This window comes from Camellia sinensis, chromosome 14, assembly GCF_055761805.1.
Source record: "Camellia sinensis isolate YWXY chromosome 14, ASM5576180v1, whole genome shotgun sequence".
Taxonomy (NCBI): Eukaryota; Viridiplantae; Streptophyta; class Magnoliopsida; order Ericales; family Theaceae; genus Camellia; species Camellia sinensis.
Genome location: NC_138974.1, coordinates 41827944 through 41846311, shown reverse-complemented (window position 1 = coordinate 41846311; position 18368 = coordinate 41827944). Strand labels below are relative to the sequence as shown.

The window sequence follows — 18368 nt, the reverse complement described above, 5'->3', positions numbered from 1 at the left end:
AAAAAGAAAAATTTATTAAAAATAATCATTTTCCGTAGTTTTTATATGGAAGCTATTGCATGAATCCATCCAATATCACAAAAAACAAATTGAGTTAAACACGAGAGTATCCCATGACTTCACTCACAAGTGACATGACAATTCATCATAATTTATTATACAATTTCTTTCGATCTTATTTATTCAATTCTTCTAATAAAATAAAATAAAATTAAAAAAGAAAAAGAAATGAAGTTAGGTAGTATTAAAAATTCCATGTATGGGTTGTAGCCGAGGTGAGGAGGTGGGAGAGGTCCGTACAAGAGTGGGGGAAAAAGTCCAATAAGCGCATCACCCACAGAAAGTGGGACGACAGTGGGGTTAAATTAGAAAATAAATTAAAAAATTAGAATTTAAATTAACAAAATTAAAATTTTATTTTGTTACAAGAGTTAAATTTTCAATTTTTTTCTAATTTTTCCATTTTTATTTTTCAAAATAATTTACCAAATAAATTATCCTAGTCATTTTTACTATGTTTATTTAAAAAAATATTTTTTTAAAATAAAAAGAAGCGGGAGGGGGGGAGAGCGTGAATTTTGTGGGCTTTTTCGGCCTGGTATCTGGACCGGACCGGACCGAAAGTGATGGCTTTTTAAAATTTTTTTTTTTCGGTCTGAATTTTGGTTTTTATGGGGAGGAGACATGAATGACAGGGATGCACGTGGGGGGCTTGCAGTGGTTTGGGTCGGGTTGGGCCCACTAAATGTCTAATCGAACGTCCCTTCCGATTGACCGCAGAATGCGAGATTCTCGTACAGACTTTACACAGAATACTTACTTAATTACTTAAGAGTTATTTGGAATACATTTTTTTATTTTTTTAATTTATATTATCATTTTATTTTTTTATTAAAAAAATGTACTTATTATTTAACACTTTTTAAACAACTTTTTACTACTACTGGAATAATGTTTTAGAGCACTAAATTGGGAGCTCTAGAGCATCACTAATGATGTGGCACAGTGGCCCCCACCAAAGTGATGTGATGTTTTGGCTTGAGTTTGTTTTTTTTTTTTTTTTTAAGCTCATTAGAGCTATTAGTGGTCCAAAAATTAGTGGGATGAATCACCACTCCTACTACTGCACTCTTCTCTCTCTCTCCCTCCCTCTTTCCCTTTTAAATTCTATGCGCATGTTTTCAATTGGCGTACACGCACCTATAGCTATAGACCTCTCTCGAGTTAAGTTGAGTACTGAATTTTTTTAATTTTTTTAAATATATTTAACTTCTTTTTGTTAGTTTTTAAATATTTCAATAACTTAATTCCTATAATATAAATAACAAAAAGCCTTATCTATATTAAAAATCAATAATGCTACGTAGCTCAAATTTTGTAGCTCAAAAGTGACTCAAATGATCAAAACGACGTCGTTGTGAGTACAGAACAACATAAAAATGGCCAAAACGACGTCGATTTGGCCATTTGAGCCACTTTTGAGCCACAAAATTTGAGTTACGAGACATTTTTCATTAAAAATATATGAGGTCAAAGATAATTGAATGTAAAAAAAATAATGATATTTAAACTAATGTCACATAATACACTATGAGGGTATGTTTGGAAAGTCAAAAAATTAGAAATTCACTATTAAAAAGTTAACTATTATCTTTATTTTTTTGTATTCTTTTTCGTAAAAAAATTAATTAAAATAGCTAGTTTCTAAAATAACATTGAGAGTATTATATAAACAATATCACATAATATATCAAAAAAATTATTATTTGCACCCTTAAAAATGGGGTATGTCATAAGAAAATTACAAAATTTTTGAGTAAAAATTATTAATGTTTGGGATGTGTTATGTCAATTTGTAATAAAAGTTACTAATAACAACTTTATAATGTGCATCCAATGTTATTTTATAGTTTATATTACAAAATTTTGTAATATTATTATGAAGTGTATACCATGCATACTTTTTCAAAGAAGTACATAACATCTCTCAATATTTCAGAACCACTGAATAATTATTGTCACATTCTATGGTGTCATACAATTCATGAAAATCAAGCCTAATAATTTTTTTAATGCCTAATAATTTTTTTGTCACTGATTGAAAGCGCCACTCAAACAATATCACATTATATTCTAATAATATTGAATGATTATCTTGCATATCCCTATTCAGGGTATTTTTTTTTTTTTTTTTTGATCGGCAAAAAAATCTTTGTTGATGACAACATACAAGGTATGGAATAGTACATCAATAAAGAGGAGCTTGGAGCTAAGACAAAGCTCGAAGCGCCAGTTGGTGAGGAACCAACGAAAAAAGATCAAGAGGAGAAAGAGAAGGGAAAAAAAACAGCAGAAAAACAAAAAAACTAGTAACAAACACCTAGTTACACCACACAGCACAACCCTCAGGTGGATTAGCCCCCAGCTGAATCAATTAACTTCGAAATTCTGGATCAATTATTAGTTACAAAATACTTCACAAAAGACTCCTAATCAATGATGTAATATAAAACTTTTCTGATAGAATAATTCCGATATTTTTATTGAATGCTTGAGAGATAAAAATAATTCACTCAATAAAATTTAAAAATAACATAATACTAGGAGACAATCTAATAATTTCCTCCATATTCTATGGTTGTGGGCAATTCATGGAAGACAAACTTATTGGATAAATAGAATTTACAAATCTAGCTAATAACAGTTGTTATTAAAAAGATAAAATGTCAAAATATAATATTAATATGTTTTTTTATATATCTCAAAAATGTTTACATATATTTTAATTTTTTTAATACATTTTTCAAGACTAAGAACAGCCTAAAATTGTTTTTAGCATTTTTTTTTTAATTTCTCTATTTTGTTAAACTGTTGTTTTATCATCTAATATTGACCTATATATCTATATCCATGCAAAATAATCAAACAGGTGAGTGGGTCCCTCCCCAAAAAAAAGAAGACTTCTCAGCAGTGTCTGTCTCTCTCAAACAGTTGAGTTTCATTCCTCATTGCCCCCTCTCTCCTCGCCTAGAAGAGAGAGAGAGAGATTGAAACTGTACACTCACTTCACTGTAGAGACTTAGAAACAGACAAGAAGGAGAGATGGATGGGTCAGGGTCAGCGTCAGGGTCAGTGGTTTTTAGTTCTTCATTTCAAGAGGAGTGTGATTTTTTTTTTTTTTTTTTTTTTTTTTTTTTTTTTTAAGATTGGATGATAGAAGTGTGTTTGGTTTGTGTTTTGAAATAAATTTAAAAAAAAAATTGGGAAGAGAGTTTAGAATTTTTTTTGATTTGTTTGGTTGTATATATTGAAAATAATTTTGGAGTTTAAGATAATTTAATATTTTGTTATAATTTAGTAGATGTGTGGAAGAGAAAAAATGATTGAGAAAGAGAAAAGAAAGAAAAAAAAGTAATTGATTGATATGTATGAAAGATAAAGTGATTCTAAAAATTAAAAAAAAAATCAAAAAATTTAAATTAAACAAAATTTTAAAAAAATTTCTCAAAAAATATATTTTGAGATACAAACCAAATAATCCCGAAGTTACAGTTTTATAAATGGGAAGCTGAAAATCTTTTGCTGACCCACTGCCAAATTTAGTTTTTATTGCCCGATTTGTACAATTTTAACTTTGTCTAGCTTTTAATAACTCCTCTCATCTCTCTCTACATAAGTGCTTTATCCAACTTTTTCATGCCTTTATTTTGGCATTTTCTTTAGAAAAAATTACAAATCAATTGTATTTTTCTAAAAAAATTACGAATAATTACTCTCTTTCTTCAATTTGTTAAACCAATAACTAGTGTTTTATGTATCATGAAACCCAAGGGAAAAATGACAAAAAAGAAAAAAGGGGTGTTTCTAAAACATTGCCTGGCTTAAAGAAAAAAGAAAATAAAATTTGATTTATTTTAGTGAATCGTTTGTTTTTAAATTATAAAAGATGAAAGAAATATGAGAAAATAAAAACAGATGGGGAGAGACAAATTACTCTTGAAATTCGCTTTTTGAGATTGAGAGAGAAAGGAATTAGGATGACTATTAATTTTGAGCTATTTTGGAAAGATGGTTATAATCAGCTTTTTGGTGAAAAGCTGTTTATAAGCAGTTTTTTTTATGAGAGAGGAAGTGGGTTATAATCTGAGAAGTGGATTATAACCCACTTCCCAAAATTGTAATATCAAAATTGTTCAACTAGGTACTAAAAAATATAAAAACTAGAAGATTATTTTGATAATATTAGAGGAAGAGAAACTATAATTTGTTTTTTCATCTCTTAACTTAACAAATCATTTATTCTCTTTTCGATTCCCAAGTAAACAGTTAGTGTTAGGATTGTATATTGAACCAAGTTATTATTCGAGTTTGGTTTGTTAAAAACTTATTCAAAATCAATTTCTTATGTAAACAAATAAAATTTAATCATTTTGTAAAACTCATTAATTTTTTTGAGTAGCAAGTTTAGGCCAACTGCCATCAGCTCCCTCATTCAGGCTCCATCAATTTTTTTTTATTTTTATTTTTGTTGCATTTTTTAGCAAAATTCTGAAAATAACTCAACTCAGATGGTGTAAACATTGGGACTATTTAAATTCACATTTTGTAAGATCAGGAACATATGATTGGCTGGAGTGCATGTGCCAACTTAATTGCCATATAATCTTAAAGGAATGATGCTAATTCCTGCTTTATCCCTCTTGCTTTTTTATGTAATTTATGTGACTCATCTACTCTGGGATAAACTATCAATAAGTCTTAATAGTTGGACTTAATTTTTGTCAAATGCTATTGAAAATAAGTTCTAGTAAAATTGTCGTTACAAATTACTTTTTGTGATAATTTTTTATGTATGTCACTAAAAATTGACAATTAGTGATTTTTTGGTCATGATTCTTATAAATTGTCGCTAAAGTTTATAATTAGCGACGTTTTTTATGATGAATTTTTTGAACTGTTGGTAAAAGTTGAAAATTGATAACTTTTTTTAAAACTGTCACGAAACCTTATAATTAGTGACATTTTTTATAGTAATTTTAAACTGTCGCTGAAAATTAACAATTAATGATATTTTTTGATATTATTTGATAAAAAATATCATTAATTATCATAGAACCTATTAGACAATAAGTTCATCTATTAATACTTACCCACAAGTTCGTTTACTTTATATTACATCAATGAATTTTTTCTTTTCATTAATTAAAAAAATAAATAAATAAATAAATAAAAAATGCTCTAGATTACAATGAATGAAGTAAAACCACTAATCATTACATTTACTTCTTTGGTAGAGCAAGAGGAGTTAAAAAACAAAAAAAAAATCAGATTGTTGCAAAGTTTTGAAATTGCAGGTTCACTTTATTAAAAGTTTTATTTTATTTTCTTTTTTTTTATTATTTTTTTTACCCATATCATTTCTCAATTGGGAGTGAATTACCTGGCTGGCAACCGATTATCCCGAGATCAGAATCCAACGGGACTATAATAACACCACAAAATCCTAATTTTACCTGATGAAAAAAACAAAAAAATTAATAGATTTAAAGGATCAGCATCATGATTCATTTTAAATAGTATATGTCCTGCTCACGCATATGACAGATGAAATGACTTAATGCTTTAAAAGTGATGTGATCACGATGAGTCCGATTTCTGTGTCACGATTTTTTTTTTAACAATTTTATTATTTTTTCAATAGTAAAACACATTAGTAAAATAAATAATTTAATAATTTAACTTAAAATTGAAGTAAATTGATTATTTAAACCAGGCACTCAAAACCGGCGTAATTTTATTTCCTAAATTTAAACATAGGTCATTGAATTATTGCAACAAAATTATTATAGTAAAATTTATTGTAGAGAATCTTAATTGTATCAACATATATCTCTATCACGGTGAAGGACAACTTTTTTTTTAGACAATTATTAGACATGCTTTATATATTAGAAAACTGGGAAGCAACATATCCATACAATGATCGAGTCTAAATTAATGCAGATATAGAAATGGATAAGTGGCAATCAAAATGAGAATAAAATCATAAACTGAATACATTTTTGGGGTAGTGAAAATAAGCACAAAAATGAAGGCACCATTATAGAAAATAGGTACTCTATATTGAGTTTGACTAATTAGCAGGATAAGGCTTCATGCGAGATAACTATTTTCTTTAAAAAAAAATCGTGTTCATGTTCATGCTCATGCTTTGAATATCCGATATATTTTTCGAGTAGCTATATAAATTAATAAATTTTAGGTCAAATAACATATGTGGCCTTTTTAATTTATCTTTTGTATTAATTTAGTTTTCATAATTTTAATTTGATCAATTCCATTCTTTAATTTTTTTTTTCTATAATATGTCAATTTGGACGAATTAAAAAATACTCATTGAGAAATTTGATATAAGTAAATGTAAAATAGTTAATTCAAAAGAGAATGGAATGTTTCAAATTAATCACTTTGAGAAGCTTGAATAATGAACTGCTATGCCCCATTATTTCAATCCAATTTCTAAAGGGCATTATCCGTTGACCTAAATTGACACAATACAAAAAAAAAATGAATAACATAATTGAGGTAATTAGAACTACGAAAATCAAATTAACTACTGGGATAATTTGTCCTTAATTTTATTAGCATTTACAGCTTTATGCTGTGATTTCCAATTGTTGAAAATTTAATCGTGGCCGCTACTTTGACATGATCCTTTGAATCACAACCCTTTTTACATTTCTTTGTTAAAAATGCTATATACACAGAATTCGATTATAGAATCAAACAATTTTCTTTCATTGGGTGGGGGCATTTCTATAATCGAATTCTATGCGTCTAGAAAAACTAATCTTTCACTCCTAAATTCAAAGATTGACAAATTGACAAAACCTATCACATTGGTGGAAAAAACTTAAGCTACACTAAATTTAGGCAATGATTTCATCCAAGAACACACAATACGTTTAGCCATTGACTGAGAAAATCAATTTCTCCATTCATTCATTCATTCATTAAAAAAGATTTGTTGGGCTGCCAACATCATGAAATGACCTTCATATCTAAAAGCCCTTCTATAATTGAATTTCACCTTCCAAACCACATCAACAACAAAAATAGAAAAATGTCAAATAAAAATTAACATTTAAAAAAAAAAAAAAAAAAACTACTACACACAAGGATGAAACTTTGGAATTTGAATCAAAACCCACTTGTTATTACTTTTTTTTTTTTTTTTTTTGCAATATGTTTCAGAAAATAAGATGATATCACTACATTCAAAGTGAAGTTCAGCTACAGCATCAACTCAATATATGTTTGAACACTTTTTTTTTTTTTTATCAGCAAAACAAAGAAGCTTCATTGATGTAAAATATAGTACATGTAAAATATATGTTTGAACACTAAGAAGACAGAATAGGCAAATGGATAGTAATGAAATATACAAATCTTACTTTCATGTTAAGTAGAGAATATTTTTATCTTCCAAAACATGAAATAAACCTTTGTTTCTATATGATCAGCTGTCGTAATATAATAATAGGTATAATTTTGCAAATAACCATATTATAAACATAATATATATATATATATATTTAAAGTGAAAGATAATTAACAATAAACCTGAATAATCACAAATACACATTTTTAGCTCACTCACAAAATATGGAACAACATATATATGCCAGAATTCATCCTCAAAGATATGTTATTCAGTCTCAAAAGAAATTTCTCAAAAAAAATTGGATCTGACTATACCTTTGCAAATTGCAACATCACGACGAACGACTCCGCGATTAGATTATAGACTTTTGTTATTATACTATACCGGTATCATCAGCCCATAGTTTATTGTATAATGCATGATATGTTTATGGCACATCACAAGAAAATGCTTTGATCATTTCTCACTTTCTTTTCTGTGGAGGAGGTCACCATTATTGAATTTAAATCATTTTAATCTAAATCCTATGATAAACATTAATGATTAGTAGTTTGAATATATCTTTTATTCCTTAGCCCACCAAAGTCACTTAAAAAGAAAAGAAAGTTCCTAAGCAATCATCTGATACAACTTTAATTAATTCTTTCTAGGCTATATGCACATAAAATTAGAACTTTTCCATCAAAGCATAGCATCAAAAAGAGAAATTTGAAGGGGATTCATCAGTATCATTGGCCAATCATCCTAATGTTGTCGGCCAGATTGATTAAGAAAACTTCCCTCAAAACTCTACACCTCTTTTTTCTAATCACACTAATTTGTATTCAATAAAAAGTCATTAGCATACATGTTTTCATGGCTATCTTTATTCATGAGGGGGAAAAAATCAGATCTGGATTTTATCTTTTTTAATTAATAGAGGTCTAATGATATTTGTCTTTGATTGAAAAACATAACTAGATTTCGTTATTTCAATGTTCATCTTAGTGTAACTTCCTCACTGGTTTTCCCCTCTTTGGGGAACATCTTCTACTGATATGACAATTCAAGAACAAAGGAAATAACCTACCAAAATTAAATGAGGTTAAAAAATATGTTTAATCACTAGAAATCCAATTTGTAGTTTCTTTGACCAATTCTGTGATCGGATTTTATGCAAGTAGAGTGTTCTTTGACCAATTCTGTGATCGGTTTCTGTACATATAGAAGTATTGCTTTAAAAACTCTTCCCTTCAAATAAAATGACAGCACCAATGAACCAACCCTGCATTAATTAATAATCCACATACACAAACACTTCTAAGATTTTACTAGCAAAGGTACAAGATTATTAGCCTATATTTTTAGATTTTATTTGCATAATCTCAATATTTTTTGACTTAAGTTAAGTAGCACTAGAAGTCTAAAACTAATGTTTATTGATTTATTTTCTCCACAGTATAATTGTATGCAACATTGATTCCCGACAGTAAAGCTGTGATAGTGGAAAACAAAATGAAAAAAGTGAAGTCAGAGAGAAAGATCAGTTCCAGATATCAAATTTTGACCATCACATACATAAAAATTTCAGGGGTTGAAAAATAAAATTTAATTTCCAATGGAAATGGAAATGAAAATGGAAATGGAAATACATATCTGATACATTCATGAATCATGATCTGCAAATAGACATGGTGCTTAGAATAGATGAGTCTTGTTCAAGCACATGCAAGCAATATATATAAATATATGACTGCAATTTCATTTACTCCAAACAACATATTTAATTTACTAGTAGTACAACTATCACTATAGTCTCTCTAACAACTACTAGTGCTTCTACTACAACTACTGTTTGCATCAAAAGAAGAATCATATGGTGTCTGATCAGATCTAAGACATTGTTTTCTCTGATACCAAACAGTACATACACACTCAAAGAAAAGAAAAGAAAAGAAACACACTTCATATATAAAAAGTCACTAACCTTCATGCTCGCTCATATATATATAGCTTAGATGCAAAATAAAGATATGGGCTTTCTTGATGAACCAAGATTATATATCAAATTGCACCTGGCGGCGGCGGTGGCTGCGCCGGCAGCTGCTGCGGTGGAGGGCGTTTTCGCTTCTTCTTCTCGTAGCTGATCCCTCTTGCTTTAGATTGTAAATCGCGAACCTCGCGGAGATAAAGTCTGACTGCTCGAGCACCAAATGGGTTTGTTTCAGGGTTTCCTCCATTTTCTTCGTAGGCAGCACGGAGGCGGCCGATGAGGGCGTCGAGGCTGCCCCAGGCTTGGCGGAGAGGGCACGGGCACGGGGCCGGGGGGTTGGGGTGGCCGTAAAAGGGACAAATGGGAGTGTGAACTTTGGTTTTTCCGAATTGGTCGAGGTATCGGAGGAATTCCAGAACATGAGCACCGCTGCACCGGGAGAGAGATAGCGGAGGACGGTGGTTTTTTAGGTATTGGCCGAAGGTGTTCCAGTCTCGGCGTTTCTGGTTTTCGTATCGGCTCGGGGTCGAAGACGATGAAGAAGAAGAAGTAGCAGCTGAGTTGTTGTTGACACTGTTGTTGTTGCCAGTGTTTTCAGAGTTGGAACTCTCAAATTCTGGGGTTGAGCTTGAATCCATTGAAATGGTGATCTGGGTTTTTTTCTTTTTTTGCTTGTTTGTTGTGGGTTTTTAATTTTGTTGGATCTTGTAGAGTAGTGTATGGAGTCTGTGATGTGTTTTCTCTTTTTCTAGGGTTTCATTTTGTGGTGTGTATGTACTAGCAGTCTAGCACCTAAGAGAGGGAAAAAAAACACTAAGGGGAAGAGAGAGAAACTTGATTAGCTGATGAATGAGGAACACACCCCAAACTCCAAGAAAAAAGAAAAGAAAAATTAATGTAACAAGATTACCATATTTTTGTGGTTAGAGAGAGTGTGAGTGAAGCAAAAGAGGAAGATTTTAGGCTGAAGAAGTGATGATGGGGTGATGATGAGATAGATTGATGGGAGAGAAGAGAGAGAGTGAAGGGAACTGTCTTCTCTGGTCGTGGAGTTTCTTTGTTTGAGCAAACAAGAAAATCTCGGGAGAGTGTATTTCTGGTAGACTTGGAAGAGTGTAATTCTGATAATGCTAAAAGAGATTTTTTCTTTTCTTTTCTTCCCCAAAATAGGGGGTGCAAAACAGAGTTCTATTTCTTAATAAATAATGGAAAATGCGAATGACAGCCTAGGGCTGTGGTTAATATTGATATTTGTGTAAGAAAATGTATTTAAATATATAGAAGAAAATACTAGGGCTACCAATTGAATGGTGATCAATGTTAGGATGTAGGTAAAAAAAAAAAATTAAATACATAAAAAGTATCTAACAATATATGAGAATATGTGAAAATGTGTATTAGTATTCTACGTAACGTTTGGTAGAGTTTTGTAAATGTGATTTGAGAGTATGAGTTGTATTTTGAATTTGTGTGTTGTGGAGTTATGATTTGAGTGTAGAAAATTTGTTTGGTAAAGAGTTTTGAAAATAGTTTTGGAAAAGAGGTTTGATTTGAGTGGGGAATTATTGATGTGACATTTGATATGTGATACAAAAATTTACAACTCATAACTAAACATACAATTCAAAATTATTTTAAAACACATAAAAAATTAAAAAAATTTCAGAAAATATTTTTTCCGATTATATAAATCAATTGCAAAAAAAAAAAAAAAAAAAATACTGTTCCGGACAGCCGGCCGGTCAACCGGCCGGACGACCGGCCGGACGTCCCCTTAGCAAAAATTTTGAAAAAAAAAACAGAGCAAAAGAGCGGCTGAGACAGATTTGGTACAGAGCTCTCAGCAGAGCTTTTGAAACGTGATTACAAAATCCTAAACAAACATCATACTGAAACACAGGTGTAGAATCACGTTTCAAAAGCACAACCAAACACCGCCCTAATTTTTTAACAAATGTTCATTGAGAGGTTTTTAGCTGTTCTCATATATAAAAAATAAAATAAAATGAAAATATGTATTCAAAATCCAATTATTGTTATTATTATTATTATTATTTGTCCTTAATTAGTTATTCTTATTGTTATTGGTGTTTGTACGTGGAGAAGGGGAGTGGAGTTGGGTGGGAACAGTGTTAGGGCTTTTGTGGAAATGGAAGAGGAAGACAGCAGGTTGAGAGATGGATGGAGACACATGGAAAGGCTGGGTTAGGAGTAGGAGTAGGAGTAGGAGTAGGACAGGGAGGGAATATCAATTGTCTTGTTTCATTGCTTTACCTACTCTGTTAATTGTTGAATGACAGCTCCTCTTGTGGTGACCAAAATACCCTTTCTATTTACCAACAAATAGTAGATAATAGGGTAAATTACATTTACCTCCCCTGAGGTTTCTGACAAATACAAGAATCTCCCTTGTGGTTTGAATAATTACAGTAACCTCCCCTGCTTTATCTGACAATATCAAGATTCCCCCTGCTGTCAAAAATCACTAAACGGTGTTACTTTTTCCTTAGAAAATTACCTTATTGCCCTTCCCTTGAAAATATTAAAAAATGTTTTTGGATTGGAGGATAGGTTTGGAGTGTTTGGAACAGTTTTTTTGGATTTATTTTTTTAAAATATTAAAAAATGTTTTAAAAAAAATATTTTTTATTTTAAATATATAATTTTTATTTAAATATTTTATTTTATTTTGTAAATATTTTAATATTTTAATTTTAATATTTAAAACTCAAAACACAATTTCACACTCAAATCGTAACCAAATACGTAATTCAAAACTCAATTCAAAAATTATTTTCAAACCTCATAGCCAAACACATAACTCAACACTCCACACTACTTTCAAAACTCTACATTCAAATCGTAACCAAACGCATAACAAAAAAATAAAATACTTAAAAATATATTTATAAAATAAAATAAAATATTTAAAATAAAAACTATATATTTAAAATAAAAATAAATATTTTAAAATTTTTTAATATTTAAAAAATATATTTAAAATATTAAAAAAAATACAACACATAGATGTATGAAATATAATGCACATTAAAATAAATAAATAAATATTTAAAATATAAATATGTATCCTAAAAAAATAATTTCAAAAAATTTCAAAATTTATAACCAAACAAATTTTTTTTTTTTCAAAACTCATAACTCAAAATACGACTCTACACTCAAATCATGATTCTAAAAATAATTTTAAAAAATAAAATAAACTTTTTTGAAATTTTTTTTCTTTTAAAATAGAGTTTTTGAAAAAGTTTGATTTTGAGTTTTGGAAAAAGTTTTGAGTTTTGAAAAAAGTTTTGAATTGAGTTTTAAGTTTGTGTTTGGTTATGAGTTTTTAAAATAATTTTTGAATTGAGTTTTGAGTAATAAAAACATGTTCCGAATTTTTTTTTTTTTTAGGAACATGTTTGGTTCTTTTTTAGAATCACAATTCCAATTACAAATTTTCAAAAAAAAATTCAAAACTCATAGTGTTAACCAAATACACAATTCTAATTAGAACTTTTCAAAAATCTTTTCAAAACTCATAGAATCACAATTCAATTAGAAATAATTTCTTGAATTTATTTTTTTAGGGTAAATATTTTATATTTTAAATATTTATTTATTTATTTTAATGTGCATTATATTTCATACTTCTATGTGTTGCATTTTTTTTGATATTTTAAATATATTTTTTAAATATTAAAAAATTTTAAAAATTTTATTTTTATTTTAAATATATAGTTTTATTTTAAATATTTTATTTTATTTTATAAATATATTTTTAAATATTTTATTTTTTTGTTATGTGTTTGATTACAATTTGAATGTAGAGTTTTAAAAATAGTATGGAGTGTCGAGTTATGTGTTTGGTTATGGGGTTTGAAAATAATTTTTGAATTGAGTTTTGAGTTATGTGTTTGGTTACGATTTGAGTGTGAAATTGCGTTTTGAGTTTAAAATATTAAAATTAAAATATTAAAATATTTACAAAATAAAATAAAATATTTAAATAAAAATTATATATTTAAAATAAAAAATATTTTTTTTAAAACGTTTTTTAATTTTTTAAAAAAATAAATCCAAAGATATTGTTCCAAACACTCCAAACCTATCCTCCAATCCAAAAACATTTTTTAATATTTTCAAGGGAAGGGCAATAAGGTAATTTTCTAAGGAAAAAGTAACACCGTTAGTGATTTTTGACAGCAGGGGGATCTTGATATTGTCAGGTAAAGCAGGGGAGGTTACTGTAATTATTCAAACTACAGGGGAGGTCCCTGTATTTGTCAGAAACCTCAGGGGAGGTAAATGTAATTTACCCTAGATAATAAAATTCAATTTTCATTTCTGCCAGGAATTGAAAAAGCCTAAATATAAGGAAATTACAATTCTCCTATGTGGTGTGAAACACATAACTATATGCAGGCCTTGTTTGATTTCTAGTTTGACATATTATTTTTAAAATATTTTTTTAAAAAGAGTTTAAAACTTGTTTAGTTGTATATTTTGAAAATAATTTTAGAGTTTTAGAATTTAAGATGATTTGATATTTTTTTATAATTGAATAAATGGGTGTGAAAGAAAAAATCATTGAAAAAGAGAGAGAAGAAAGAAAAAGTTATTAATTGATGTATAATAGACAGAAAAGTGATTTCATAATTTTTTTTAAAAAAAAATTAACTAAACATATTTTTAAAAAAAATTTTCCAAAAACATATTTTAAGAGATAAACCAAACATATCTGTGGTTCCTAGCAAAATTAGATCAAAAAAATCTATTGGCTGAAAGCTACAACTAAGGACTATTAGTTCACTATAACTGATTTTCTTTTCAATATTTTGCAGATTAAATTTTGTTTAGGTGGAAGGGTGTAATCTTTGTTTTGTTTTGTTTTTGGAGCTGTACGGAGGTGTATTGAGTTGGAACGTCTCTAACACTTGGGAGAGGCTTTAGAGATGCACATGATTAGTCTTACTGTGATCATCAACTTAGTCTGGATGCTTAGGCCTAGTTTGGGAAAATTAAATAAGTATACTTTTTAACTTTTTATAAAATATGAGTTGGGTTTGGGTTGGGTTTGAAGTGATGTGTTAGAGAGGTGATGTGACTTAAATAAGATGATGTGACTTAAATAGGATAGTGACTTTTTGACTTTTTGTCTTTTTATCTTTTTTCAATCATACCCAACTTGGCCTTAGTTTTAACAATGATGTTACTTTTTCCTAAGTTAGTTTGTATCTTTTCAGTTTTGATAAAATTTCTTTGTTTGCCGTTAAAAAAAAATCAAAAAATCCATTGGCATCCTTGTTAGTTTCAAACTGACCCCCCCAAAAAAATACAGTTAACATTGCAGGTTGGTTTAGAGGTATTTAACTTTTCTTTCAATTATTTCATTTGAGTGAATCAAAACTAATTATCAATACATCATCATGTGTTTGAGCAATCAACATGAACACTATCAAATATCGTAAACTGAGAATGATGAGCTCTCAGGTTTTTTTTGGCTCATCAAAACCATGGTCTCAATTTAGTCCACGGTTTTTCTTTTCAGAGTGGCAGCACTGACTGTGTCCATCTCGGTGACGTATGATCTAAGAATGAATGCAGTGTTATCAAATTTTTATTTATTTTTTAAAATTTTGAGCACGTAAAGCTTCCTCCGGTCTATATTTGTGAATTAGAATTGGGTTCTCCAATAATCTGATTTGTTGATTTTGTAAATTTTTATGCATAGATCGTGCATTAAAAATATTAAAAAAAATGACTTCACCCGATAATTATAATCATATTATTTTGTTATATTTGTCTTAAAAATAAATTATTTTCAAAATTATTCTTATGGTCCATATTTTTCATAAACGATCTATACATAGAAACTTATAACTTACACATATTCACTGTAATAAATTAAAGTTTTAGAAAAAATGTTAGGGACTAAATCATTTTTTAGAGACGAAATATTTAGTGATGCAATTGGATATTGTAACCGGTTGGGATATCGAACACGAAGTCAGAAGTGAATTACGAGTTGGACCAATCTATGAATCGAGCGAGCTCCCCTTGCATGCGATGATGTGGTGATGAACCTCTCATTCTAATTCAGTGCTCTCCAAATTGTGCAAGAAGGTTTGTGTCAACATAAATTTCAGAACATAAACCTTATACTTTGGATCATTTACCATGTGTATTATCAAGAAATCAAGACAAAATGACATACCTGAATCCATTGATGAACGGTTAAACGGAAGCGTGATTATCAATGAACTCTTTGTTATTGATTATGTTATTGCCTTCTAATCCTTTCCCCTTTGGTGCCTTATGTTTCTCCTTGAGAGGATTTAGAAAGAAAAATGGCAGTGTTCTTATTTTTCCACTTGGAAAGGAATAGGGACCATAACCTTTTAAAGGTTGTAATTGGTTTTCAAAACTGAAAGGTTGTGGAAGTTCAAAAGGAATGAAAACCAACTTTAACCATTATTAGTTTTAATTTCTATTTATTGGTTTTCAAAACTGAAAAGTAGTGGAAGTTCAAAAGGAATGAAAACCAACTTTAACCAATATGTTTTAATTTCTATTTCTGCCCCTCATAGAAATAGAAATTATACAACTAGTATCTACATATTAGGTCCATAACACATATACCCTTAAGCCTATTAACTAAATTGAATCACTTAAATTGTAGGCTTCTTATAAATGATAACACCACATTTAATTATGTGGTCCGATTGAGACATTATCTAACAATTTTCCACTGGACCACATATGTATCATGAAAAATGTGCTTAACTTTAGTGAGCTCAGAAATTTGTTATCATAACTTGAGGGTATCCAAACAATCTTGTCCATTAACTATATTAATATAGGATCAAAGCAGTCTTCGTTACATCAATCGTAACTCGACCCACCAATGGTCACGTATACTAATACAGCTAAATGACATAGATCAATCATGGATGCGTAGCATGGAAATTACATGTGATGTGATCCATACATGCCTATTTCCAACTGGTCCTACTTAACTTTATTGAGATCAATACTTCATAATACGTAACAAAGCGTAATAAACTGAATATTTCAGTTCTGCAGAAATTAATCTAATTACATAGATAAAACTCAAGGCTGACATAAAGCGGTAATATAAATACAAACTCCCACTAAACCAGAATGTTCTCAAATAGAACAACACCCATCTGAGCAGTGTGCTCATGAAAGACCTTGGGTGGTAGTCCCTTCGTAAGTGGATCCGCTATCATGGAGTTTGTCCCAATGTGCTCTATGGAAATCTGTCCACTCTGCACTCTTTCTTTTACAACTAGGAACTTGATATCAATATGCTTTGATTTTGTCGAGCTCCTGTTGTTATTGGAATATAAAACTACAGACTTATTGTCACAATATAACTTAAGTGGTCTTGTAGTGCCTTCCAAAATACGCAATCCAGTGACAAAATTTCGCAGCCATATCCCTTGGTTTGATGCCTCATAACATGCTACAAATTCTGCGGCCATGGTAGATGAAGCTATGAGCGTCTGCTTTGCAGACCTCCAAGAAATTGCTCCGCCAGCTAATAGATAAATATAGCCTGATGTGGATTTCCTACTGTCTTGACATCCAGCAAAATCGAAGTCGGAATATCCAATGACCTCTAACTTATCCGACCTCCTATATGCGAGCATATATTCCTTTGTTCTCTGTAAATATCGCATAACACGCTTGACTGCTTTCCAATGATCCATGCCAGGATTACTTAAATATCTGCCTAACATGCCAACTATAAACGCAATATCCGGACGCGTACATACTTGAGCATACATTAGACTCCCTACAGCCGAGGCATAAGGAATCTTCTGCATTTCTTGAATTTCAAGACTGCTCTTCGGGCATTGGCTGAGACTAAACTTGTCTCCCTTAGCAATCGGGGTTTCAACTGATTTACAATTTTGCATGCCAAATCTATTAAGTACTTTTTCGATATAGCTCCTTTGTGATAATCCCAAAATACCCCGAGAACGATCTCGGAGTATTTCGATTCCTAATACAAAGGAAGCATCACCAAGATCTTTCATTTCAAAATTCTTAGATAGAAATCTCTTGGTGTCATGCAATAAGTTTATATCGTTTGTGGCAAGCAATATGTCGTCAACATATAAAACCAAAAATATGTGTTTACTCCCACTGAACTTGTGATACACACATTCATCAACAACATTAGTTTCAAAACCATACGAAGTGAGAATTTGATGAAATTTGAAGTACCACTGACGAGAAGCTTGTTTGAGTCCATAGATGGATTTAGTCAATTTGCAAACCATATTCTTTGGGTCTCCTGACACAAAGTTTTCTGGCTGCACCATATAAATTGTTTCTTTAATGTCACCATTAAGAAAAGCTGTTTTGACATCCATCTGATGCAACTCAAGATCAAAATATGCAACAAGCGCCATAATTGTCCTAAAAGAATCTTTCGAAGAAACTGGAGAGAAAGTTTCTTTAAAGTCAATTCCTTCTTTTTGAGTAAAGCCTTTGGCTACAAGACGTGCCTTATACCTCTCCACATTACCATTTAAATCCCTTTTGGTTTTAAATATCCATTTACAACCTACGGGCTTCGCACCAACTGGTAATGAGACAAGTTCCCAAACTTTATTGTCTTGCATAGACTTATATTCTTCTTTCATGGCTTCTATCCACTTATGAGAGTTGGAACTTTCCATGGCTTGACGAAAGTTGATTGGATCATCTTTCGACATTCCATTTTCTACCTCATGTTCCTGGAGATATACAATATAATCATCTGAAAATGCAAATCTCCTTTCTCTGGTGGATCGCCTTAATGGCACAGATTCTTGAGGTTGAGGTTGTAGAGTTTGTTCCTCAGGAACAATTACCTCATCTTGAATGGGGGTTTGAACTATATTATCTTGAACAACATTGTCTGGTTGAGGATCCGAA

At 30.1% G+C, this 18368-nt stretch overlaps 1 protein-coding gene across 1 annotated transcript; it reads right to left on the bottom strand.

Annotated features, from left to right (window-relative positions):
* Positions 1 to 9161: 9161 nt before the first annotated feature.
* On the bottom strand, positions 9162 to 10611 carry LOC114275158 (protein LIGHT-DEPENDENT SHORT HYPOCOTYLS 3). Its single transcript, XM_028217148.2, has one exon. It carries the CDS (start codon positions 10052 to 10054, stop codon positions 9488 to 9490), a length of 567 nt encoding a protein of 188 aa, XP_028072949.1. The 5' UTR covers positions 10055 to 10611; the 3' UTR covers positions 9162 to 9487.
* Positions 10612 to 18368: the final 7757 nt, after the last annotated feature.

Coding starts and splice junctions, on each gene's coding strand:
- LOC114275158 (XM_028217148.2), bottom strand. CDS start 10,054: ATGGATTCAAGCTCAACCCCAGAATTTGAGAGTTCCAACTCTGAAAAC.